The sequence below is a fragment of the Poecilia reticulata genome, linkage group LG1 (genome assembly GCF_000633615.1).
Source record: "Poecilia reticulata strain Guanapo linkage group LG1, Guppy_female_1.0+MT, whole genome shotgun sequence".
NCBI lineage: Eukaryota > Metazoa > Chordata > Actinopteri > Cyprinodontiformes > Poeciliidae > Poecilia > Poecilia reticulata.
This window is the reverse complement of record NC_024331.1, coordinates 4326488-4351619: the sequence shown is the minus strand read 5'-3', so window position 1 is coordinate 4351619 and position 25132 is coordinate 4326488. Positions and strand designations below refer to the sequence as shown.

General features: G+C 37.8%; 2 protein-coding genes and 1 long non-coding RNA gene across 4 annotated transcripts in view; 1 reads left to right on the top strand and 2 right to left on the bottom strand.

Annotated features, from left to right (window-relative positions):
• Window positions 1-13814, bottom strand: part of gpr108 (G protein-coupled receptor 108) — a 16290-nt gene extending 2476 nt beyond the window's left edge. Inside the window, exons 1-17 of the mRNA XM_008436021.2 lie at window positions 13270-13814; window positions 12274-12390; window positions 10869-10919; window positions 10568-10659; window positions 10424-10485; window positions 10142-10308; window positions 9992-10054; window positions 8665-8766; window positions 8447-8583; window positions 7151-7226; window positions 6963-7036; window positions 6069-6186; window positions 5723-5853; window positions 4642-4685; window positions 4509-4558; window positions 4117-4200; window positions 3225-3346 (exon numbers count right to left, since the gene is read on the bottom strand). Of these exons, the coding sequence (XP_008434243.1) occupies window positions 3225-3346; window positions 4117-4200; window positions 4509-4558; window positions 4642-4685; window positions 5723-5853; window positions 6069-6186; window positions 6963-7036; window positions 7151-7226; window positions 8447-8583; window positions 8665-8766; window positions 9992-10054; window positions 10142-10308; window positions 10424-10485; window positions 10568-10659; window positions 10869-10919; window positions 12274-12390; window positions 13270-13365 (1586 nt within the window). The 5' untranslated portion in view covers window positions 13366-13814. The remainder of the gene's footprint in view (window positions 1-3224; window positions 3347-4116; window positions 4201-4508; window positions 4559-4641; window positions 4686-5722; window positions 5854-6068; window positions 6187-6962; window positions 7037-7150; window positions 7227-8446; window positions 8584-8664; window positions 8767-9991; window positions 10055-10141; window positions 10309-10423; window positions 10486-10567; window positions 10660-10868; window positions 10920-12273; window positions 12391-13269) is intronic.
• A 694-nt stretch (window positions 13815-14508) lies between these two features.
• On the bottom strand, window positions 14509-17307 carry LOC108166215 (uncharacterized). 2 transcript variants are annotated; one of them, XR_001776505.1, is made up of 3 exons: window positions 17009-17307; window positions 15748-16021; window positions 14509-15654 (listed from the first exon to the last, which is right to left on the bottom strand). It is a non-coding gene; the product is annotated as an uncharacterized LOC108166215 (long non-coding RNA). The 2 variants fall into 2 exon arrangements; XR_001776506.1 differs by having other exon boundaries at window positions 14509-15649; window positions 17009-17306.
• A 967-nt stretch (window positions 17308-18274) lies between these two features.
• On the top strand, window positions 18275-24426 carry LOC103480888 (uncharacterized). The gene is made up of 7 exons (XM_008436121.2): window positions 18275-18505; window positions 20858-21050; window positions 21129-21204; window positions 21961-22111; window positions 22189-22521; window positions 24079-24168; window positions 24268-24426. The coding sequence occupies exons 1-7, from the start codon at window positions 18451-18453 to the stop codon at window positions 24336-24338; spliced, it is 969 nt and encodes a 322-aa protein (XP_008434343.1). The 5' UTR covers window positions 18275-18450; the 3' UTR covers window positions 24339-24426.
• Window positions 24427-25132: the final 706 nt, after the last annotated feature.

The following is a 25132-nucleotide window of genomic DNA, read 5'->3' as shown; positions in this document are numbered from 1 at the left end:
TTCACCCACATGGCATTTATTGTGCAAACCAGAGCTTTCAGTGGAAAAACAAAAGTTCCAGGTCCTTTTAATGCCATACAAACATGAGACAGAAACATAGATTATATATTTATATAGACCTGTCTAATGATTATAGATTAATAGTTTTATATATAAACTATTACAAAGAGTTTATAGAAATTACAAAGAACAAATCTGGTTCTTAATCAAATCCTAATGAGTCAAATTCAAAGTTTCATGGAGTCATCAGCCTCATGACATTAACACTGACATGAAAAATAATATTGAAGAAATAAATATATCAAATCTAATTAAAAACAAAAATAAGTGGTAAGTTATTTACCGTTATGGTCTGTAAGATACATTTATTCTCAGTATTAGATATGGTCTCAACCCATGACATTTCAACAATATAATTTTACCTTTTATCTGGAAATARTGTCTGTTTATTCTTGCCATACAGTCTCTGTATTAATTATTGCTCGAAAGGTCTTGCCATACCAGTTTATTCCTCTGTATTTACTTTAGTTTCTTAGTTTATTCTTGCATTTTGTTCTTCATTCATTTCCATTTAGTTTCCTTTGATTGGTATTATCCTCTCTTGGTTTATTGCTATGTCCACTTTAGTTTCTTTCCTGTTGCTACATTTATTTGATCGTTTATTGACGCTCAGTAATCTTCACTCATCACCTGCTGCGCCGCCTAATCGTCATGTGTTTTATATCATGTGTTGATTTTTCACTGTTCAGCGTCGGAGTCTCTGTTTTTATGCCATAATTCACATCTAGTTTGTCGCTCCGTTTTRTGTCCYGCTTCTCCTGTTTCAGAGTTTTGCGCAATGTGCGCGTCTTTTTTTTTTAAGCCCCTAAGGTGCAGGGCGTATCGATGGGGAAAAGGCAGACTGACATAAACCTTTTAAAACAACGGAAACAATTTCTGCATTCTGATTATTGAAATTTAAAAGTGCTGTGGTACCGTTGTTCTATCACACTCGTTACTTACAGCACCGGTGTTAACGCTATAAGATGAACGCTACGAAATACAGTTTTAGCCAGTTGCTCAAAGTCTAAACTGGTATTGTTGTGATTGTAAGGTATAAAGTTTACCTTCGACCAAACGCCCCAAAAAGGAATCCCAGCGCCCCCTTTTGTAAAAATCTCCGCCAACTTCCCATCTTGTCCCCTTTCCTCTAGCCATGCCCAGCGCCACTTGTTTTTAATTCCTTTCTCAAGTAAACGTGTTTCTTTACCGGGTCAGACAAACTCCACCTTCTTTCATATCGCATTTGATTTAACCGCCGAACCGAACCCATGCGCTTCTTTTCTACAAACCGTTTTACAGTCATTGGTCAAGAACACGGGAGCTAGAACTGTGATTGGCAGACATCTTTGTAGACGGAGCTCTTTAAGCCCGGAGACTACAGTTTGGTTGAGGCGGACCGTTTGGTCAAAAGCCAGAAATCCGGCCCCCGGCCAGAGCTCTTTAAGCCCTGTTTTTAGGAAAACGTGCATTTTTACATTTCAAGCTACAAAGTCAAGCATGACGATTAATCATGATTAATCACAACACTAATGTGTGATTAATCAGATTTGAATTTTAATCGATTGACAGCACTACTTAAACTTTTTTTTTTTAACAGACATAAATGTGCTGAACTACTAATTTATTTGATAACTCTGCACCAGAACAGCACCATTAAATACACCAGTAGCTTCACAGGCTTGATCAAACACGTAAAAAATAAACTGCGACTAGGCCTGTCACGATAACAAATTTTGCTGGACGATTGTCTAAAAAATTATTGCGATAAACGATAATATTGTTTCAAGACCTTTTGACACTCATTTAATGGAAATTACTAATAATGCATGCGATTTCCTGCCATAGATAGATACACTTTATTTTCTAAAGAACATATAACACTGGAACTGATAAACTAAATCAGTTCCAGTGTTAATGGATTCTCAGTCTCCATTAACAAAAAACGTACTTGAATACAACATAACACGTACAACATAAAGCCAAAGTGGAAATAAATACTGCATTCAACCAAAAGAGTGCAGATATGAAGTCTGTATACTATATTGCCCTTCTGTAATCAGTAGATTTAAATAGAGAAGATGGGCACATCTGACTATCTAATAAATGGTTCATACTATACGACTTTTTTCCCCTTTTTTCCCCCTTATAACAATCTTAGATCTTTTACCGATCTAAGATTGTCACTGGTGATTTTGTAACCGATCATCCTGTAGTGTGAGATGTGTTACGGTAGATCGAATGTGACAGGTAGCCAATCAGAAAACGCGGATTCACCTCCATGCTTTCTGAGGGGCAATTACGGAGGGGAATCCCAAACAGATGACATGGAGCAACCCGAAGTCCAGCGGACATCGGAGATATGCGGGAACAACATTAATATGTATTTAACATTTTGTGCAAAGAATATAGAAATGACAAGGGGAGGAGTTGGAGCCAAATTGCTACCACAGTTGATGAACCCGGTAAGTTTTCAGCTGTTCTTCTTTAACGTGACATAAATAGGTTATAATGATGTTCATTCAGTCAGGACTTTACGCTGACTCTAGCCACATGCATCACAGGTAGATTCTAGTAAAGCATTGATTAATGCCTGGTTTTAAAATTAGTTAACTGAACTTGTAGCCATCATTTTGTGCCCATGTGGCTGGACACCACATGGCACGATCGAACCCAATCGAACCGTTATACCTAGGATTTCTGTCGGCTAATGTGTCTCTCTGGTTTAGAAAATGGGCCAACAACTCGTGTAATGTGAGCTGGACATTACACTAAGGAAATGAGGAAGGGAGGGTCAGTGGAGAGCACCGGGGTTGAGCCTTTTTTCATTCAGTGCTATCAACAGAAAGAAAAAAGGCAGAAAGAGACGATAAAGCCGATAATTAAAATGAGGTCGATAGGTTTAATTTATTGTGCGATTAATTGATTTAACATTTATCGCGACAGGCCTAACTGCGACAAACTTTCTTTTAAATGGTTCAGAAAATTAAATTAGAAATTCTAATTACATTTTTATTTTCATTTTATTATTTATTTAACATAACATAAAATAAATAATAAAATGTAACAGTCCTTATTGACCGGGCACATCGTCATTGATACCCGATATAGAATTGTTTTCCAATATTGTGGCCGATACAGATATTAGTACGGGATCGGTGCAGCTCCTACTCTGAAACACTCACACTTCATCCATCTCCACGTCCTCTTCATCCAGGGGCAGCTGCAGGTACGGGTTGTTGGACGCCGGTCGGAACTTGTAGCCGGTCAGCACGAAGAAGATCAGAGTGGACACTTCCACCAGAAACTGAGGACCAGAGGAAGGTGTGTGTTTTACAGGGAGACCTCAGTAAACTCAAATCATCTCAGTAAAGATTTTCACACTTTTTTTAGTGTTTATTTTAGGGCTGCAACTAACGACTAATTTAGTAGTCAATTATTTTTGACGATTAATCGATTAATTGGATTTTTAATTTAACCACTTAAGGATTAAAGAGTTTTTTACACAATATTTGAAATACGCTGCAGGATGCAAATGAACAATTACTTCTTAAATAATTTAAAAAAAACAAAATTTTGTTGCTTAAATACAGTAACAGAATTATTTAGTGAATTTGAACCAGATAAAGAGGAGTTCTGGGTACAACATATTTACAGATGTTTTTTTTATCCTAAATGCAAAACACATTTACATTATACTGTACAATTTTAGCTTAGTTACTGCTCTGAATATGTTGGGTTCTTTCAGCATATTGACTTATTCTTTTAGCCTGTATATCCAGTTAATCAATTGCTAAATTTGACAATTATTTGAATAACTGATTAATCACAATTAATCCGATTAATCGTTTCAGCCCTAGTTTGTTTTTTACTGAAGACAACCCCAAATTCAGTTTCTCTGAAAAGTTGAATATTAATAGAAGATGATAAAACAGTTAATTAAGTACAGAAATGTCAGCCTACAGAGCAGCAGGCTGAAGAAAATACTCTATTGGTCCCAAACAGAAATTAAATGATCAAAATTTAATAAAACAATATGTTTGAGTCTGCTGTGGAGGTCCTGGATTTGAGTCTTACCTCATAACACCACTGCCACTGGAAGGGCATTGTGATCTTCAGTAAAATGGCTATGATTCTCGTGAAGTAGATGTAGCACACGATCTACAATAAACAAACAGATTCAATTAGAGGCAGAAATCAGACTATTGAAACAGGATTAATGATGTGGCAATTCCTTTAAAATCCTGGCAACTGTTACCGGGAAATGTTGTAATTTGATAAAAGTGCTCTGTTCAAAGACAAAAAGATGTTTTTTTATTTTTATTTTTTTTACTAAAACTGAAAAATAGCACCTTCATCAAAACCAACTATTTTTCTCTGGGTAATCTAGTTTCACAACTGCCAGGAAAAAAAAAAAATTTTTTAGGACAAACTGAGCTCTGGTCAGTTTGCCGAGGCGTCTCTCTCACCATGACGTAGTAATGCCTAAACAGCTTGAGCTTCTCCAGGTTCATGGCAGCTGGAAGAAACAAAACCCAAGTTTAGAGCAAACAGGACAAACATGGTGATGCGTTCACTTAACTCAGGGAGAAACCGGTCTACCTTTCCCGTCTGTGCTGGAAGCCTCCTGTAAGTGACGGATGGACCTACCAATACAGAAAGATGAGAAAACACGTCAATCTATAGATACATAAACGTCTTGTAAGGTCAAATTAACACTATGCTAAATAGGTGAAAATGTAAGGTTTTTACACTAAAGTCACAGCCGACCGGTCACACATTCATACACGAATGTGTAGTTATAGGTTAACCTCCGACCCCCAGGAGGAAGCTGGAATCGAACCCACAACTTTCAGGTTCCTAGACGATTATTCTCTGTGCAGGACTCTGCTAGCTTATTTACAAATAAGCTGAATTTACTTATCAAAAACTCAAATCAGATAATTGAAACAGAAAACTTGGATGTAAACAAATATAGTCTATCATTTTCTTCGAAGCTTCATATATTTTTATAAATCAAAATTAAATTTTTCTCTTAGCTTCTCGATTTTAATTCCACGTTTTACCAAAGTAAACAAATTAATTCACCAAAACAGTTTCTACAGTCATATGGTTCCTAAAATCAAAAACTTCTGTACCTTTAAAAACTGTATTAATAGGGTATACTTTAATTACTTATCAATTATGTAAAGCTTCTACAAATCTATCAGTTCGTTAATTATAGATATTTTGGGAATTTAAAAAAGTAGGACACATTACTGTCAAAGTGAGAAACAGTTTTTCCACATTATTAACCTTATGAGTAATCCACCAGTCAGAAAACTCAAAAATTAGATCATTTTCTGATCATTGATAGTATATACCTAAGTGCTAACATGATGCTAACAGTAGCAGCTTCTACTAATGGTAACAGACTGAAAGTTGGATATTTTCAGTGTTCAGAATTGAATTGAGAGGAAGCACAAAATAAAAAAGCAATTTAAAAGGAGGATATGTTTTCACAAAGGTAAGATGGTTGGTTATTCAGGCTTCTATAATGTCGAACGACACTCCAGTTGAGGTTAGCAATGCTAACGGCTAGCATAATATGCTAAAAGCTACGTCAGTTTAGTTTTTGTGTTAAATTAGTGAAACCCTAGATCTACAGTTAACCTGGCCTCTTCAGGCAACACAACACACTGACCACACGACGGGGAACAGGATGGCTCCGCAGCAGATGAGGTCCACCAGAAAGAGGATCTCCTTCCACAGATAGTACTCACTGGAGCCTTCCTCTGTCGACTCGATGATGATGTAGGCAACATTCGCCAGTACCTGGTAGCAAAACACACACACACGTTTGAGTGGCTATCTTTGTGGGGACTTTCCATTGACTTCCATTCATTTCTACAGCCTAAACATAACCCTAACCCATACTCAATTCACACCTTAGTCCTAAATCTAATATAGGATGTTGTTGGTCCCCACAACATCGTATGTGTCAGGAAAATGGTCCCACAAGGTATCACAAACACACACACACACACTACCTGCAGAGGGATGACTATCATGAAGATCTTCTTCTCTTTGTCAGAGAGGATGTATTTAACGAAAGCCCAGCCCGTCCCAATCAGTGCCAGAGTGATGAACAAGAGCGCCCCCTTCAGCCTGACAGATACAGGAATATTAATACAGAATGTTCAAAACAAATATGATCCAAACTAGAGATGAATGACGTACCAGGATCAACATTGAATCGGACGACGTTCGCCATTTTTTTGACATGATATTGCCCTGATAATTAAAAGTGTGCCGATGTAAAAACAAACTTTTACCATATTTTACGGACTATAAGTCGCTTTGGAGTGTAAGCAGCATAAATTTAAAAAAATGTGTCATGAAGAGGAAAAAAAACACATGCAAGTTAATCTGGACTGTCAGTTGCAGAAACAGCCAAACTATATTAAAAAGAATACATAAATAAATAATAATAAAAAAAAAATTGTGACTTATATTCCAGAATATACGGTATTTTCCAAACTATATTTCCGGTATTTGTTTGGCCATGTGAGAGAGACAGTACACCACATAGTGTTGACTTCAGCAGAGAGGCCGTTTCAGTGGTGTGGTCCATTATTTTCATGGTAGAGAATATGTATATCAGCTAAAAAAATTCACAACAGTACATCCCTAATAAAAAAAAAAAAATCCAGAGGTGTGCTGTGGTGGCGCAGGGGTTGATTAAGCACAACCCACATATGGAGGCCTTAGTCCTCGACGCAGCTGTCGCAGGTTCGATTCCCGGCCTTGGCAACCTTTGCTGCATGTCTTCCCCCTTCTCTCATTACCCACTTTCCTGTCAATTAACTATCAAATAAAGGCCACTAGAGCCAAAAAAATCTTAAAAAAATAAATAAATATAAAATCCAGCAGAAATAACTTACAGGTGTGTGATATAATACATGACGGCCCAGCCTTCGCTAGGATGACCCTCGATGTTGATAAAGTGGTAGTTGATCTGTGAAAAACAGAAGCCACGGACACATAAACTACCTGGTCTGTTGTGATAAAACAGAAAATGCCTCAAGCTGTTGCTGAGAAGATGAAGAGAATTACTAGCACTGTGACCTACACTGTGGAAAACTAAAGATGTGGACTTGGTGAATGCCAGTGCAGCCATCAGCCAGTGGATCTTAAACACGCTGTATCTGCAAAGAAGCAGAGGAGGAAAAATCTTCATATTTAAGTTATAGAAAGGCAGTTTATGCTTTTCTCTGACCCTGTGGAATAAAATGTTACCATAGTTGATGATTCTTTGTTTTTCTGTTTTATCTGCAGTGTTTTTGGTCCCTGAGCATTTTATCCAGAAGTGTTGCTAGTATCAATTACTTTTACACATGTGGATAAAATGCTGCCGCTTTCACTCACCAAAGATAATGTGGTTCAAGGTCTGTAGTGTGAACTTGGCTTATGTCTCAACAGGATGTGGGGTGCAATAAATAAAGTAAGATGGCTGCGGAGACGAGTCGCTCCTTAATCCTTATCGGCCTTTTACAGTTCAAAAGACTCAGTGCTTGCTTGGTTTGGGTGTGGGAATCTCCTGTGTAATACAGGTGCAAACCCTCCAGAAGGTAAACAACCTGACAATCATGGGTTTATGCTACGGGAGCTTTACCGAACTGCTTAAATTTGTATTAAATATGCATCTTTGGGATGTTTGTCCACTTTGTACAATCAGCCAATCTTTTATAACACTGTGGAGAAGAGCTGGGATGTTTGCATGTAAAAAATCCTTTGGCTTTTCCATTTCGGCCGATTCGCAAGCTAAATATATCCTGGTGGGTCGTCGAAGCTCTTCTCTGGACTGATCCGCCATGTCGGTGTACTTCCAGCATCAGCAGCTGGCTATGTCAGCAGTGAGTTAATGGTAGCCTGAAAGGTTCATTAAGTCACCGAACATAATGAAGATGTCTGAGTGCGACTCAAATTGTGGTCTGATAGAAACGTCCCGAGGAAAAAGACAATACATAGAATATACAAGATTAAATATTCCCGTCAAGACAAAATTTAAGACATTTAAGGCCTCAATTTTAGATATATAAATTTAGGACTTTTTGAGGATGCTCAGAAAAGTGCTGCTCATGCTGCCTCCACTTTACACAACTCAATATTTTGACACCATTTCCACCAATTGGAATGACAGCAACATATCTTCAACCCCTGCATCGCTGCCCCTCAGTCATTACGTGACCCCCTTTTAAGGGGCAAGAATGCACCTTAGGCTTGGCTTGAAAGCATCACATGAAAAGCGGCTGATGTGTTCACAGACAATCAAAGTTCTATTACATTTTTTGTGTTCACCTTGATATGACAAAACGTCTGGGACATAAAAAAAAATCACAATTTGAGTGTAATTCATGGCATGTACCTGTGCTTCATGAGCGTGTAGACCCACACCATAGCAGCAGTGAAGAAGACTCCGGCCATACAGATGTAAAGACGAGACAAGGGGATTTCGGCTGCAGACAGGTAGCTCCCTCCTGGGTTCTTTTCTACCACGTCCACCTGTGGGGGTTGGGAACGTTAAATGAACACCTGGCAGACGCCTGATGACTGGCAGAGCATCGCCAACGCTCATTGACTCACCGTCAAGTTGTAAGGCTTCTTGACTCCAGGCCCCCTGTTCTGACAATAGTGGAACTTCAGGTTGTACAGACCCTGATTCTTTGGGCCAACTTCCAGACTGAACTGTAACGGAGGAGACGCGTTAAACCAGATGACACAACCATCGATACGCATCACTGGATTGGACGGCGGCCATCAGCTGCTGTAGCTAGTGACGCGCTCCTTCAGGCACCATTGCTACGCATCGAGTCACGTCCACAAAACCATGCCGTTCCAAAGCAGGATGAGCAGGAAGTTGTCACAACAATGGCGCTCTTAATTCCTATTCGATTTCTATAAAATGACTTAATAAAGATGAGAAAACTGCAGATCTTCTGATACATAAACTATGTATTCTTCCTGGATTTAAATCTATAAATATTTTGCTTTCTGAGAGAGGACTAAGTGGATCTCTCTTTTATATTGGTCAATAATTTAATTTTACATAATTGCGGCTGTAGAAGGCATAGCATGTTCCAAGTTCAACTAACTATTGCTTCTATAGTTAATGAAATGTTTCATCCTATTTGACGATCGTCATCAATATCGCCACATTCTACGGACAAATGAGGCAATCACATACTGACCCATTGCCATAGCAACCGATAACACAAAATCTCTGCCAACTGACAGAGCAGAGATTACATTCATGGGCATCAGGAACCAACGAACACAAAAACATTTTCCCCCATAAAAAGTACGTAAAAACGACAAAGCAGAACATTCAGTCTGTTACAGTATCATGTTTTCTGGTTTGATGTTTATTTTTGCGATTATTAATAATTGGTTGTCTGAACTCAACGGTGGTTGATTAGCTAATTTAAACACCTGCTCTGCTAATGACCTGTCAGAGAGTGGGTATGTCGGTTGCCTTATTTTAGAGTTACAGGGTTTATAATGACTTGCAAAATCCATTTTTTTAGCCCTTAAATGATTTCTTTTGTGTACGTACTTTGAGTGTCAAGGAGTGAGAAAAAAAAGTTAAATTTATTCACTCCTGGTGCTCCATAGATATCTATATATTCTTTAGGGTTATATTTTTCAGTCGGTTTATTTTTCTCTATTGGATGTAACGTTTTCTTGTCAACAAAGTGTTTGCATTTGATGACAACGAAAAGTGAAACCCTTTTTTAGACTTTTTTGTGTGATCGTGTCATTTTCCCGACCAGCGATATTCCTGACTCAATGAATAGCAATGGCGCATGTAACGATAATTCACGTAGATGTCCAATCCTATAACATACATCAACGAGCAAAACCAACCAAACGCTGCCAAATGTTTTCTAAATGAAGAGAAAAGGGCACTTACGCTGAAGCTGTACGAGCCATTCGTTTCGTCTAGGACTAAAATCCGCTCGTCTGAACTGTTCAGCTGCAAAAAATTCCAGTTAAGACGCTGATTGAAAGAACAAACTGCACAAATATTTAGCCACAAAAAAAAATTTTTTTTAAATCTCACCTTAAATTTAGTTTCGCTCACTTTCTTAGCTTCCCCAGCAGGGTTTGGATTTTCATTTGCTGCTGTTTCTTGTTTCTCTTTACCTTGTTTTGGGTCTGTGTTTGATGGCTTCCCATTTGCATCGTCTGGTTTTCCATCGCCATCAGCCCTCTTTCTAACCTTTTTCTCTGAACAGAAATGGAGGCATAGAAACACATCAAGATTAACAGTCACTTTAAAACAGTGGCGTCATTCACTCTGCAGCAGTTAATGTGAGGAAGTGTTCAAATCAGCAACACAAACCTTCAGGTTTGAGTTTGGCAATCAGGTAGTTATCCTGAACGCCAAAGGCCTTCACGTTGACTCTAGACGGACAGAAGTCAAACACTTAACTTTCGCACAAAGCTGTGACACATTACGAACTTATGATCCAAAAACAACACACACCCCAGATTCTTGCTGTCAATGAGAAAAAGAATGAGAGGTTCGTCGTTTGTGGTCTTCGTCGCCTTGAGCGGGCACTCCTCGGTCTCCTCCGCCTACGGAGAACACAACAAGACTCTATGTAATCTCCGGTAAAGACTCTAGACTTTACCGGAGACCCTTCTCCGGTAAAAAAAAATTTAAATGAATGACATTGAGTAGATAATATATTATCAAGGATACGTTTTACTATACAGAATAGATGTCCCCAACTGATTGAGAGCTGTAAAAAATCAGATGTTTAGTTATGAAGTTTGATACTCACTGTGTACGACAACACCCCATTAACTCGAGACCTGGACAGGCTGAAGCCAACCTAAAGTAGACAATAATGTGGACCTGAATCAGTTTCGATATTATTTGCATTGATTTCCATCAATAGACAAAGAAAACATATGATTAGTGGAGGTTAGGCCTGTCATGATACATTTTTCTGGATGATAAATGATCCCAGAAGTTATCGCGATAAATGATAGCATTGTCGTTTTGAGACCATTTTCCAGTAACATAATGTTAGTAGAATAATAATGCAAGAACACATTCTCAAAGGTCAGTAAACTTTCAATTCTAACCAACATTTAACACTGGAATTGAAAGATATTTTAAATATCCAAAATAAATAAAACAGAAACAACAACAAAAAAACATGAACCATGAAGTCTCTGTAAGCAAAATTGTCCTTCAAAAAAAGGAGCTAGTGTAGATCAAAGCCCCAAACTGAAGACTTTTTGATCATCCAGTTTTTGGTAGAAAGAGAGAAAAGAGAAAAAGGATAAATCACTCAAATGGAAGTGATTGTGAATGATCATATGATTCACTGATTTATTGCTTATTGTGACAGGCCAGGTGGGCATGTATTGTATTGTTTATCATGAAACATTTTGTAGAATTCTGATTTATTTTTGTCTTGATAACTTTTAATTAATGTAAAAAAAAATATTATCATTACTATATTATTGGAAATCTTAGTTTTACTGTTCTCTGCCGTTTATTCCACGAGGGCATCGATAAATATCAGTAATTTCAAAAACATAATAAAAAGCAATTACTGTGTGCAGCTTAATGATAGAAATCACTTCTTTATTTAAGAGATGTCATGAGGAAGCCCCTTTCAGATGAGCATGGTTTTCTTAATCAAACATTTTCGACTTCTTAAACTCATTTTCTCTAGAAAATTTCTGAGATTAATCTCAAATTTGTTAGTTATTTCCTAGAAAATTTCTGATTTTTCAAACTCAAACTTCAGAGTTTTTTCTAGTAAATTTCTGAGAATAATCTCAAAATGTCTGATATTTTTGTCAAAAATGTGCTCCCTTTGTATCTACAATGGCCCGCATCAAACAAACAGTCTCTTAAATAAATAGCAAAAAAGTAGATCGAGTCACACTAAAGAACAAGCAGAGGTTCCGATTTTCAGCACTGTGTAATCAAGCATTTCAAAACCAAGCATCAATTACACCGATATTATAAATGAAGAGAAAATCTATCCAATAAAAAAAGAAAACTGCATGAATTACCTCATTATTATCATTTCTCAACCAGGATCTAAAAGAACATACTAGAGTTCCTACTGCAAAACTAATACAGGCAGAAAAAAATGACTACTGCTTCCTTCAATTTTTCTTTTTCTTTACATTCACCTGAAGGAAAATGAAAACAAACAGACTTACTGGGGAGGTGCTGTAGTCCACACTGTCACTGAGCCACAGGGAGAGCAGACTCACATTTAGAGTTCCACTTGCGAAGAAACCAAAGTTGTTGAGGTCAACGGCAGACCGTATTTCATTCTGAAAAAAAAACAAGTTTACAATTTTTGATCACAAATACTTTAACCATACATACGGTTAAAGTGTTGTGAGACCAATTAGCTTGTCGTGAGACCGACAAGCTAATTGGCTCTCAGAATGAATGAGAAACAAATTTGAAGGTTTCAGTCAAAGCAGATTTTGAGATGAGTAAAGGGAAGGTAGCAAGTTCATTAGCTAGAATCAACATTTTTAATCGCTAAAATGTTGATTTTAGCTAATTTGTGGAATACTTTATGGAAATAGCTAAAAAATTGTATATTTAAGAAATGTTTGGCAGTCTTTTTGTCCCACCTGTTTGTGGAAATTGAGAGACTGTCTCAATTTATAATCTACACATATGATATTGGCTTACTTTATGTGATTTTTCAGCTAAAATAGTTTGTTTCGACGCGGAACAATTAGCATGACGTCAACATGCCCACTGTCACATTTGACCCGATCTAAACGTTGTCTAAATGCCAAACAAGCGCCGCTTTTACTTGTTTAACCGTGTTCTTTTTCCACAAACATAAAGATTTTAAAGATCACAAATTGTAATTTAATACATTCATAATTACAGTGACTCAGTTTTCGTTTGACCATTTTAAATTTTGAGCCTAAAAACAAAGTTCAGGTTTTCTAGAAACCATAAAATAGCCACAGCCGAAGATTGCTACTGCATGATCTCCTTCATAAACACATACATATTTGACATAAATACAATAGTGTGACACCAATGGCATCAACATCTTTTATGCCATTGAATGTAATCAACACGCTGTGGGTTTAGAGAAGCAACGTCAATGTTCGTGGTGTTAGCATAAGCTACCCGGGCTAACGCTGACGATACTCTAAACCAAAATAGTGTTACACACTTACCTTTAGACTGAGCTTGTGTTTCCTCGCGTTACACCCCGACAGCAGAACTAATAGTAAAATTACTGCAAAGGACAACTGTATGTGCGGCACAGCCATCACAACACCTGCTAACGTTAACTGTTAGCTGTCGACAATTCTGCCAGATGGCTAAACAACAAGCTTGCTAGCAGTCCTTCCGGTCTCGAATCGTTACAATGAAATTGTTAACGATGCTCACCCACACGAATGACCTATTTCGTTGTTAAATAACAACACCGTCTTTTATGTGTTCCAATGTTTAAGTTCTTTCATTGCGTAAACTACCAGCTAGCTCGTCGCAGACGTTGGGAAGCTGCAACTTCCTGGTTTGCAATATTACGGAGGGTTCGGACAGAGCCGTCACAAACTGAAGAACAACAAATTATTTGTTCTACAGCTGGAATAAATATGTCCCGCAGGCTAGTGAGGGGGGAAACATGATTTATGGCGGCTCTTCAGACAATGTTATTAACAGTGTCAAAATTTCTATTGACACGATTTGTCTATATCTTGTATTCGTTGTGCTACATTAGGTCACGTGGTTTACCTAGGACGTTGACGTGGAACGGAACCACCCCTCCACGTCGTATCGGATCTGTGAGACTAGTAAATAAATAAATAAATAAATAAATAAATAAATAAATAAGGAGTCAAACGAGTTTAAACAACTCTAAAAAGGTCAAAGTGATGGCAATAAAGTTGGATAACCTCACTTAAAATTCTGTTACTTGTAGAGTCCAAAGGATCCCACCAACAAAATCGACGTGAAACGTTTGTCCTGGTTTGTACAGCAACATTTTTGTGTTCCTATGATTTTAAAGATTTTAATAAATATTTCCAGAGGTCACGAAAGTTCAACCCCCTCCCCCCTCCCCGCCGCCCCCACCCCTCAAAAAAAAACGTCTTCAAATCAATCAAAATTGTTGTCAAATTAGCTAAATGTGTGCTGCAAAAAGTGTTTTTTTTTTTTTTTTGCTGCTTTTGCTTTGAAGATATTCGTGAAAGTTTAAACGTCAACAGGTCCACCCCTCTCTCCCCCATTACCCAAACGAAATTGGTGTCAAACATTTGTGCAGCAAAAAAAAAAAAAAGAAAAATAATCTTTGTTTTGACCTTTAATCTTATGTAAAGGTAATGACAGAAATAGGTAACATAATGTCTTTAAAAAAAACATACTGGGGATTGACAAAAAAGAAAAAGAAAAGACACATGCATAAATTAAAACGCAAAATAAAGGAGACAGACAAAATGTAAATGACTAGTTTTGTTGTCTTTTTGGGTTGCATAGTAACCAACAACAACACGGCAGTTGCAAATTTAAAATGTTTAATATTTGTGATATGGTCATTATTGCAATGAACATATCACAAAGTTGTGAAAGACAGGCAAATATTCAGCAATATAAATTTCTCAAACATTTGCTAATCTTAAGTCAACTGGTAATACAGACGAAAGAGTGAAAAATAAAAATTATTCGTCAGCACAATATGAAAAAAGAATCACTTCCTAGATAAGACATCAGTGTTTTCTTTCCACTGAAGCTCCATTAAATCAGCATAAAATAAATCCTTCATAAGAGCCATAACTTTCAGTTTGATCATACCTTTCTGTTTCATAGGAAGATACCCAAACATTTTGAAACATTTATTGTAGATATCAGACTTTATTATTTGGGAATGCCAATAAACATCTTTTATAACTAAAATAATGATATCTGCAGCCTAAGAAGAGCATCAGCAGAATGGGCAGACATCATGGATGAAATACCTCTGAAGTAAAAATAAAAAATAAAACGAAAATCACATACTTGGCTTCTTTGTAAATAGACATATTTACAAAACAAGGTCAGAGTGGATCTCTCTGAAAAGGAGACAGTTGAACTGATGAGATACAGCAGAGCAGGAAGTGAACCAGTGTACCAAAGACTCAACTGGTTCAGGATTCTTTCTGTCCCTCTGCGAGTCTCTGTTCATTTCCTGTGGAACTTGTGCGATGAGGCGACAGTCGCTTAACTATCACACCTCTGAAAATAAAATGAAAATTGCAGAAAAAAAAAAGAAGAAAGTACAATAAAGCCATTGTAATACAGTACTAGAAACAGGCTGCGGTTCACGTAGTTCTACTGTATGACATCAGTGTCATTAGTTTTTGCTAAGAGTTACGTTCCATGTTCCGGGTTCACTACTGCTGATGATTGGAGCAAAGATCACACTTCCCTCCTGAGCTACCAATGAGGGACTTGTATTCGGCATGGCTACGGCTGCAGGCGGCGCGGCTACAGCTGCAGGAGGCGCGGCCGCAGGTGAGGTTTCAGGTGCGGTTTCGAAAGAGGAAGTGGTGGAGGACACAGTACTCAATTTTTCTGTGCTTAAAAAAATAAAAAAATCAGCCGATTAGTGCACAGACATGGCAGAGGGTAAAAGTGTAGCCCAAAAGGGAATCAAGTAATCTCACAATCACCTTGATGTGCTATCGACAGCTTCTGTGCAAGATCATTCATTTGTTGTTTCTTCAGGACGGCCACAGCAACTGTCACAGCAACGTCTTCTGTATAGTTCGCTATCATCTTACTTACTGTTTCGGTCCGCTCAGCATCCTCTAGATAAAACGGAGCAATCGGCTTGTAACCTTCCAGCTTGTGCTGCTTCAGATGCCACTTAAAAATCCTGAATTCGTCCTTATTCAACTGTTGCAGACAGTCCAGAAGCAGCTCTGCGACAGTCATGTCTGCTCACTGAACAGAAAACAGGGGATATTCGTTTTCAGGTTTCTTTAGCAGTTCAGCAATATTATTAGCAGTCGCATTAACATTTGTTTCAGGTATTATTTTCTAGCAAAAACCGATTTAATGAAATAAATGAGGCCCATTTCATACACACAAGCACACAAAATGAAAATTTGTGTGCATGTATTCCAGTTTTAAAGACTGGAATACATAAAGTTCAGTCTAAAATGCTTTTCTTCTTTTGTAGTTGTGCTTAGTTAATGTGTTTTTACATTTGTGCATGCGGTCTGAACTTCAGGGCCACCATATGACAGTGTCAGTTATGTGTTAAAAAAAAAAAAGGTATCGAAAAGTCTATCAGCAGATAGACTTTTAAAAAATCGGCGAGAAAATTGCAATCAGTGCACTCCTGGTTCAAACGTTGTGTCGAGTTGGTGAATTTAGTGGAATAGCCCTTTAGTGAGTCAGTCTCGTAGCGATAATCCTCTCTCACTAATAAGCCATCATAAAAGGGGCCTAAAATCTGAATTAAGGTGGGAGTTGTAAATTTAGTATGTTTATGTATCTTTTAAAAAAATGATCAAAATACTTAAACGGGAAAATAAACTTTAGCGGTTAAGTAGCCGCATAAGCATAAAATATTTCCTTTGGTGGAAGCAGACGGGATCTGACCCTGCTGGGTACGAAACGGAGCGAATTACAAAAGATTACCTACACATGAACCACATCTGGACCGAAATAGCCTGCGGTTTACTTTATCTGACATATTTTCGTGACTTTTTTTACGCATACGAGCCTGTGTGAGAAACGTCTTAAAGCTGCTATAAATAAATTACTTTTCTTTTCAGGTGAAAGCAATTATCTTTACATGGGTATGAGAGCAGACTAAAGCAGAAATAAGAGGTAAAACTAGACTAGTTTTCCTGTTGAAGGGGCCTATTGATAAAAAACGCCTCGAAGGAAAATAAATGAATAAATCAGGTCGTTTTTACGTACCTCTGCGTCAGCACCGCTGGACTGTCTCTGTGAGAGGAGAGCGCAGCCACAGGCAGATTCTTAAAACAGAGTCTTAAAAAATCCTGACAAACTTTCCCCGTCTGCCTTCAGCACAACTTGTTGCTCCGAAAGACAGGCCCGTGGCAGTTCACGCAAAAATATGAATCTATACTGCTGGCGATACAGAAAAGGAAATGGCGGCGGAGGATTTTTCTTTTCAAGTTTCGGTTTTGAAGAGCAAACAGGAAGTTACATTACTTGGTGAAGAGGGCAAAGAGCAGTTTGACTGGTGATTACACCAGATATAATATAGATAGATAGATAGATAGATAGATAGATAGATAGATAGATAGATAGATAGATAGATAGATAGATAGATAGATAGATAGATAGATAGATAGATANATAGATAGATAGATAGATAGATAGATAGATAGATAGATAGATAGATAGATAGATAGATAGATAGATAGATAGATAGATAGATAGATAGATAGATAAAAGTAAAGTAAAAAAAAAATGTAACTTCAAATCTAAAAAGTGTGGCATGCTTTTCTAATCGGCTTGTACAAAGAGTTCTTTGTACAAAAGCCTGTAAGTTAAGGATCAGCTGAAAATGTTTCTGCGTATGTGTTCATCAGCTTAGGGCATGCAGCCAACAGGAGGAGGAGCTTCATGCTTGTAGGCGGAGCTAGGCCCACCCAGGCGTTCACACAGCTGAATGGTTGGCACGGGAGATTTAAGGATTTCTCAAACATGCATGCAGAATAAAATCAAGGCAACACCACATGAATGTTTTTGATGAGGGAATATAATTAGAACATCATGTAAAGCTCAAGAAAGTAGATTTTACGAGACTGAACACACAGCTAAACCCAAATATTCCTAATAAAATCAGTGAACCATAAACCATTAGAGTAAAAAAACAATTTGATGTAAGAGGGAGAACTGCTGAGAAAGTGTACTTATATGTGCATAGCGCACATTTTTTTGTGTGTGTGTGTGCGTGCGTGTGTGTGCGTGTGTGTGTTTGTTGTGTTTGTTGTGTGGACAGCTGATCAACTGTCCAGGCCATGTGTGTCACTCAGAAATACACTCAAATGCTAACTCAAATCTTCCCCTCCAGTGCAATGCTGCAGCATTTCACTGGATTATTCTTGACCCTCCCTTCCTTCCTCTCCTGATATACCAGCAGAGAACGCCCAGGGTGGCTTCCAGAGCCCTAGAGCAAAAGGAACCGCCTGATCATCAGTCGCAGAACAAGCACACACACACACCCATATACACACACCCACCCACATTTTCATAAAAAGCCTGAAGCACCCTGTTGTTTTCTCAGAGCTCTTGATTCAGGGTCCCAGTCAGCATCATCTGAGGATCAGTTTTCAGTTTTTCCTTTTAGCAGAAGCAAAAAGCCTCGGAGTGAGGGAACGCAGGAAAGGATGTGTGCAGCTGGATGGTCGCTAACGCTAGTGCTGATTCACCTTGTTGGCTCAGGTGAGTTAAAGGAGCTTGGGATGAGCAAAGTGAGAAGGAGCTGGACAACTTTTCCAAGGAACAGGACAGATGATGAAAGCGTAAGATCTGAAATGGGGATTGTTTGTTTTGGTTTGGTACACATCAAAAAGATCGGGTAAGATGCACACACTCGTAACAGGTGGACAACGTGTTGACTTTATATGGATTTTAAGTAGACCAAAAAAATAGAAACTGCAACCATAAGAGCTTAAATCAGAAGTGGGTAATCTGTGCTGTATTTCTTGCCAAATATGAAAGCAAAACTATCTGTAAATATGTCTGAAGGATATTTAATCTTTAACTTAGAGGTTAAGAAAAAGAGTCAGATTGTTTGTGAAATTGACACAAAACAGATTTAATCAATTTCTCCTCCAACTAGAAGGTATGTGCCTAACTTAATGGATTTTAAGACTAAAAATTAAAATCCAGAAATTGGTAAATCAACTGACATATTTTAACATTACATTTGTAACCTTTATGTTATTGTGAAATTTTTAGAATTACACAAATAACAAAAATGGCTCAATCAATCAAGTTTATCTGGATAGCACATTCCAGCAACAGGGTAGTTCAAAGTGTTTTGCATCTTAAAAACAGAATGATGAAAAATCATAAAAATAACAGTCACCAATTTGAGGAGACCAGTGAAGAACATTACATTTTGTTGAGTGCCATCATCAAAATCAGCATTAAGACATCAAATATGCTGGTTAGTGTTTTCATTTATCACGGTTCAAACAGGTGGGTTTTAAATCTAGACTTAAAGGAACTTAGAGTTTCAGCTGCTTTGCAGGTTGGATGTAAAACATCTTTGCTCCAAGAAATGAGTGTATAACTTTATAATGCATTTTTTTGTTTGTTTTTGAATTTGAATCCCAAATTCAAAATAGCTTTATTTAATACAGCCACCTCTCTGACTGAAATAACTAAAAAAATAAAATAAAATAAAGATTTCAGTTAATTTTTCAAGGCTAAACGGTGCCCCAGCAGGCTGGTGAAGGGGGAACTGGACCCGTAGCGTATAATCATTCTGACAGCCAGTCTGTCTGCTGTGGGTGAGATCATCAGATAGGAGAACAGTCTCGGGGTTCGCTGGAACAATGGCCGATCCACAAAGAGGAGTAGGTTCTTTTGACTTGGGCAGGGTGTCCTTCCTTCCTCAGAGGAACACGCTGGGTGGACTCGGCCCGCCAAGAAACAATGGCTCACAACAGATCAGCAGAATGGGTAATATTTCACTAGGTGGCAACATTCAGTTGACCCTGGCCTTCACTATGCAAAGGCAGGAGATTCTGAGTCATGAGGTCATGCCTCACAATGCCAAAGTAAATAGACGGAGGGATGCATTGTTGTATTCATAAATAGGTTGGAAGTCAAGGCATTGTAAAGGCTTGTGGAATATAACACGGATGAGCATAACATGACTGACGTGGTTCAGTTTGTAGATCTGAACACAGTGGCTTCCTAAAGTATTCACACCCCTGGAAGTGTCCCATATTTTGTCACATTACAACCACAAACATAGTCCATTGGAATTTAGCGGAAAACACAAAGTGATATACAATGGTGAAGTGGAAAGAAAATTATACACAATTTGAAACTTTTTTTTTTTTTTACAAATAAAAAACTGAAAAGTGGAGTGTGTAAAAGTATGCAATCCTCCCTGAGTCAGCACTTTGTGGAACCACTTTTGCTAGCGTTCCAGGGTTTGTCTCTGCCAGCTGTGCACGGGGAGTGACTGAACATTGTTCCTCATTCTTCTTCACAAAAGCAGTTGCAGCTCAGTTAGGTTAGATGGAGAGGAAACAGACGTTTTCAGACCTCGCCACACGTTCTCGTTTTGGTCTGGACTTTGACTAGACCATTGCACACAGTTTTTCATTTGCAATCTTCACAATCGTGTACCTTTGTGTCTTCTGTGTCAAATTCCAATGAATTCAAAGATTGAATGAAGTTTGTGGTTCTAACGTGACAAAACATGGAAAAGTTCAAGGGGTATGAATACGTTTCCAAACCACTGTATAATTTGGGTTTAAAAAATTGTTTAAAGTTATAGCAATTTTAGTAGATGTAAACTTTACTAAATGAATCTCTCTATAAATGGTTTTGGAAATTCCAGTTAATCTAAAATAATATTAAGAAGTTTAGTCTGATTTAATGTCAGTGAAGGAATAAAACTCATTTTCTGGTTTTAACAGTGTATATACCTGGTTTCAGCTGTCTCTACTCTATTGTTTTGTGTTTTCAATTCAATTCCATTCAAAAATACTTTATTGATCCCAAAGGGAAATTAAACGTTGTAAGTCATTCTCTTGCTCTTTGTTCCCTCAGCTTCCTCCTCTCCCACCATAGCTCCTCCTGCCTCACATCTACCATCTCAGATATCGCCCCCCTCTCCTTCACCAACTGGCCCCCCACCCTCAACTCTTGGCCTCCCACCCCTGACCTCCACCAGCAGCTCCATGGAGCTGATGACCATGGCGAGCTGCAACCTGCGGATTTCGCCTTCAACTCTTGTGGTCAGGTAGGGCCTAAATTGAAAAAGTGGTTCTAAAAAAAAAAAGAGAAACAGAACATTTTCCAATAAACTCTCCTGCTTCAGGTTTGGAGGTCCAGCCACCGCTAACTGCTCGAAACCAAACCATGGGTATTCTATGATGGGCTGGGAAAAACTACCGGTAAGACAGAAACTCCCTGGCTACGATGTCATGCTAGGTAAAAATGAGATGTCTGGAGTTTTAATTAAAAGACAATGAAGGCTTCAGAATTTTAGAGTTTTGAATAAACCATATTAGTGCTTATATATTAAAGCAGACATGTTTATATGTTGCTGATGCTGCTTTTACTTGTTGCATGAATTCCCATGTAGGGCCGGCCTAAGGCACATGTGATTTTATCGGCTACGTAGGGCCTCCACTCCACCGGGGGGTGCCCAAGAGCAAAAGGCTAGCAAAATCGAATACATATATATATATATATATAAATGTATAAAAATATATAACAATGAATAATACAAACAAAATGCTTTTAAACATGGAAAAACAATTTTTATATCACTTTTACATTTGGTACAGATAATAGTTTAATTTCTTCCCGTTTCCTGCTGCCTCTATTGGAGAATTATATCAAACTTGTTCACTGTAAATTCAGTGTTTATCAGCTGACGTTGCTTTCAAGCACTTAAAATAATATGGTACACTTAAATATCACTCTGTATTTAAGAATTCCTTTTTTTATTTTGTTTGGTACTCCTGTAATGTTAAAATCAGTAGCAATAATGTCAGTACGTTGTATGTTACACACAGAGTATAGAGCCTACATTTAGGCCTTTTGCAATAAGAAATAAATCAATTAATCGCACAATAAATCAAAACAAGCTCAATAATTTCCATTTGTATGATTTATTGTTTTTTCTATTTTCTCTCTACCAAAAGAAACAAACACAGGAAAGTCCAGTTTTCACAATGGAAAGTTTCCTGGTGTGGAGTGTGGACAGCGTGACTGAATGGAGTCTCAGCCCAGAATGTTATGCAGTGTCTGAGGAGGGAGGGCAGTGCAGCAGTTCTCTTTCTGTAATAATCTACCGTGAGTTCTTTTTTTTTTTTACCATATGAGAAAATCGAAGGTTTTTAAGTCGCCTGACCCTCTGTCTGCCTCCACAGAGCCACCAAAATCAGTCTCCATTCGGTTTTTGAATCACACCGGCCCGATGTATGAGAGACAGCAGTACATTCTTCAGTGCACAGTTGAGGACGTCGCACCCGTGGAAAACCTGGTGGTGACTTTCTACAAGGGACGGACGGCGCTGGCTGAGCTCCGCTCCAACAGGACCGCAGAGAGGACTCCAGTGAAAGAGAACTTCAGTCTGCTCGTCGCTCCCTGCAGAGGGGATGATGGAGACCAGTACTGGTGTGAAGCGAAGCTGGAACTGGGGCCTTCAGGACCACAGCAGCCGCCAGCAGAGAGGTCACAGAACATTAATGCGACAGTCCTCTGTGAGCGAACTCTCAGCAGAACATCACAACTAAAATGTTTCACACTTTAATTTGATTTTATGTGTCAGAAATACATAAAGTAATGTTACAAATCTGCAGAAAAAAGATTCAAGGTTGTTTAAAATGTTTTACGAATCAAATCCGTAAAATGTAAACAGTAAAAGGTAACAGTATAGATGCATTTCCATAACAAAAGGGCGCAAATCTTTCTCACTATTCTGCTAATGCCGAAAAAAAATAATTTCACAATTGGGCTGTTTCCAATAAATAAATAAAATTATAATCACATGTGATTAAGCTTGTTTAGGCGACAAGTCAATAAAAATCATGGCAGCGACAGATGTAAACATGAGATATATTCAGAACTCAGTCATGGCTCTAGCGCTCATCACCAATCAGATGAACGTCAGCATTTTATTCTGTGGATCAACCAACAACTTATAACCTTACTCTAGAATTTTTAGTCAGTGATTTTACATAAGAGCTATGGATTCAACAGGTTGGAATGACACACAGGTTTCTTTTAACTGTATGATGCAGCGGGAGCTCTGGTTGAGCCAGCTGCACACTGGGAGAAAAAAACAAACCATCTTCCTCCTACTACTTCCTGTTGTCTTCAGTGTTTCTGCCAGTGGTAACATCTGTCTGTTGATCACATGACTTGTGATGCAAAAATGTTTCCATTGCAGTTTTGCGACATCCATTTCAATATGGCTAAAACATTTTTTAAAAAACCCACCTCATCCTAGCACAAAAACTTACATTGAAAAAGGTGGTTTTTTGTGTTTGTTTTTTTTTTTTTTCAAAAAAGTGAATATGTTGTAATTTCAATTTGTGCACGTCTATATCAAATAGATACAATTACTTGTCAGCCATGAGAATTAAAAATGTTATATCTGCAGCTGACAATGCAAGACAAACAGAATAAGATTTCTTACATATGAGTTTTTTTTTTTTTTGCAGTGTCATGTAGTTTAAATACAGACAGTGAACAGAGAGGTCACTCTATTCTGTCATTCCAGGATAGCTTTGGAGCGCTCCTCTTATCCAATTTTAAAATTATTTGAACTACGCTAAATCTGTGAGAGTACTGCTCATTAACATCTTATTTGAATACAATTTTGACATTGAAAGTACTTATCAGCTTTAAGAATTGAGAAAAAAAACAGTTGTAAAGGAAACAATATTAATAGTTAAAAAAAACATTATGCGTCGAGTGTTTTATTTTTATAAGATTAGCCAGAAATCACTGATCAGTGATTTGCTCTAGCAATTCCTTGCTAGAACAAATGAGGAAATAACAATAAACAGCAGATAGATCATTAATGGATTTGAACATCTCAGAGTACAGGAAAGTTGGTTGGAGTAGATGGAAATGGAACCAAGTAGAGGGATGAAAACCTGTTAGATATGACTACATTGTCTTCGCCTGATCACATAAAATCTGAATAACATGCAGCAAAAGATTGAAATGAGACAAAAATGTCAAAAGTTTAAGCTTATGCATGTTTTTGAAACTATGACAAATCTAAATGCCATTTGTTCCTCTCCCTCAAGGGGAACCAGAAGATATTCATCCATCCAAGCTCCACATGGAAAAAAAACCTTTAGACTGTGAAGTTCAAAACCAGCCATTAGGAGGAAATGGTAATATTCAGAATTAAACAGGTCGTTTCACTTCCAATGTTTAGATCTCATTCCCCATGAAAAGGAAAGACTTTATATTTATGTCCATTTCTTTTATAGGAACTACAAACAGATGTCGAGGATGCTTCTTATTGATCGCTCTTCTTGCTCATTTGATCAACTGGCTGTGAAACTTGAGGGAACAAACCAATTCCCGACTTGGACTGGTCCTGATGTGGGAAACGCATCCCAGAAGATCCATCATCAGTCCTCGGTGTAACAAAAAAAAAAAATTAATTTGTGTGTCTTTTTCCTTTATATGTTCATTATAAAGACCTCAAACACCAGGTCAAGTCCCAATAAAAGCAAAATCTGCTCTAAAGAAAGACCCACTGCTAAGGTACATGTTCTGACAGCAGACCAACTCTTGCTCAAAATGTTAAATCCCATTTTTATTAATGCTGCTTTGAAGATATTTAATTTTGTGAATTCTAAGTTTTGTTGGTTGTTTGTTTTAATTCATATCCAGTGTACATATTTTTAGTCTGCATTCAAATGTAAAATCTGCCTTCAGGATCAACTTTTCATGTTAACCGAGACATGCTTCTTTTAATCTAAAGCATCGGTTAAATTTTGTTTTGTCATAATAATTTCATTTATGATACTTGGAGTGTTTGTAAAATACAGAAATTAACCCTCAACAGAAATGTTTGTCTCAACTGGCCATCTTTCTTGAATTTAGTGTATTGTTCAGAATCAATTCCTTGGGTCAACCTCAAACATCTTCAAAGCAACAGCCTTCATTGTGACACTAATCTTAAGCAAACTTATCCAAACCGCCGACTGGTTTTAGAAAAGTGATTTGTTTAGACAGGATCCTAAACATGCCAATAGTTGCGTTTCCATTAACCATTTGAATAGATGAGAAGCAAGCCAGTTGAAAGGACACTTTCAATTAAAGGTTTCAGTGTCGGAATTAGGTGGG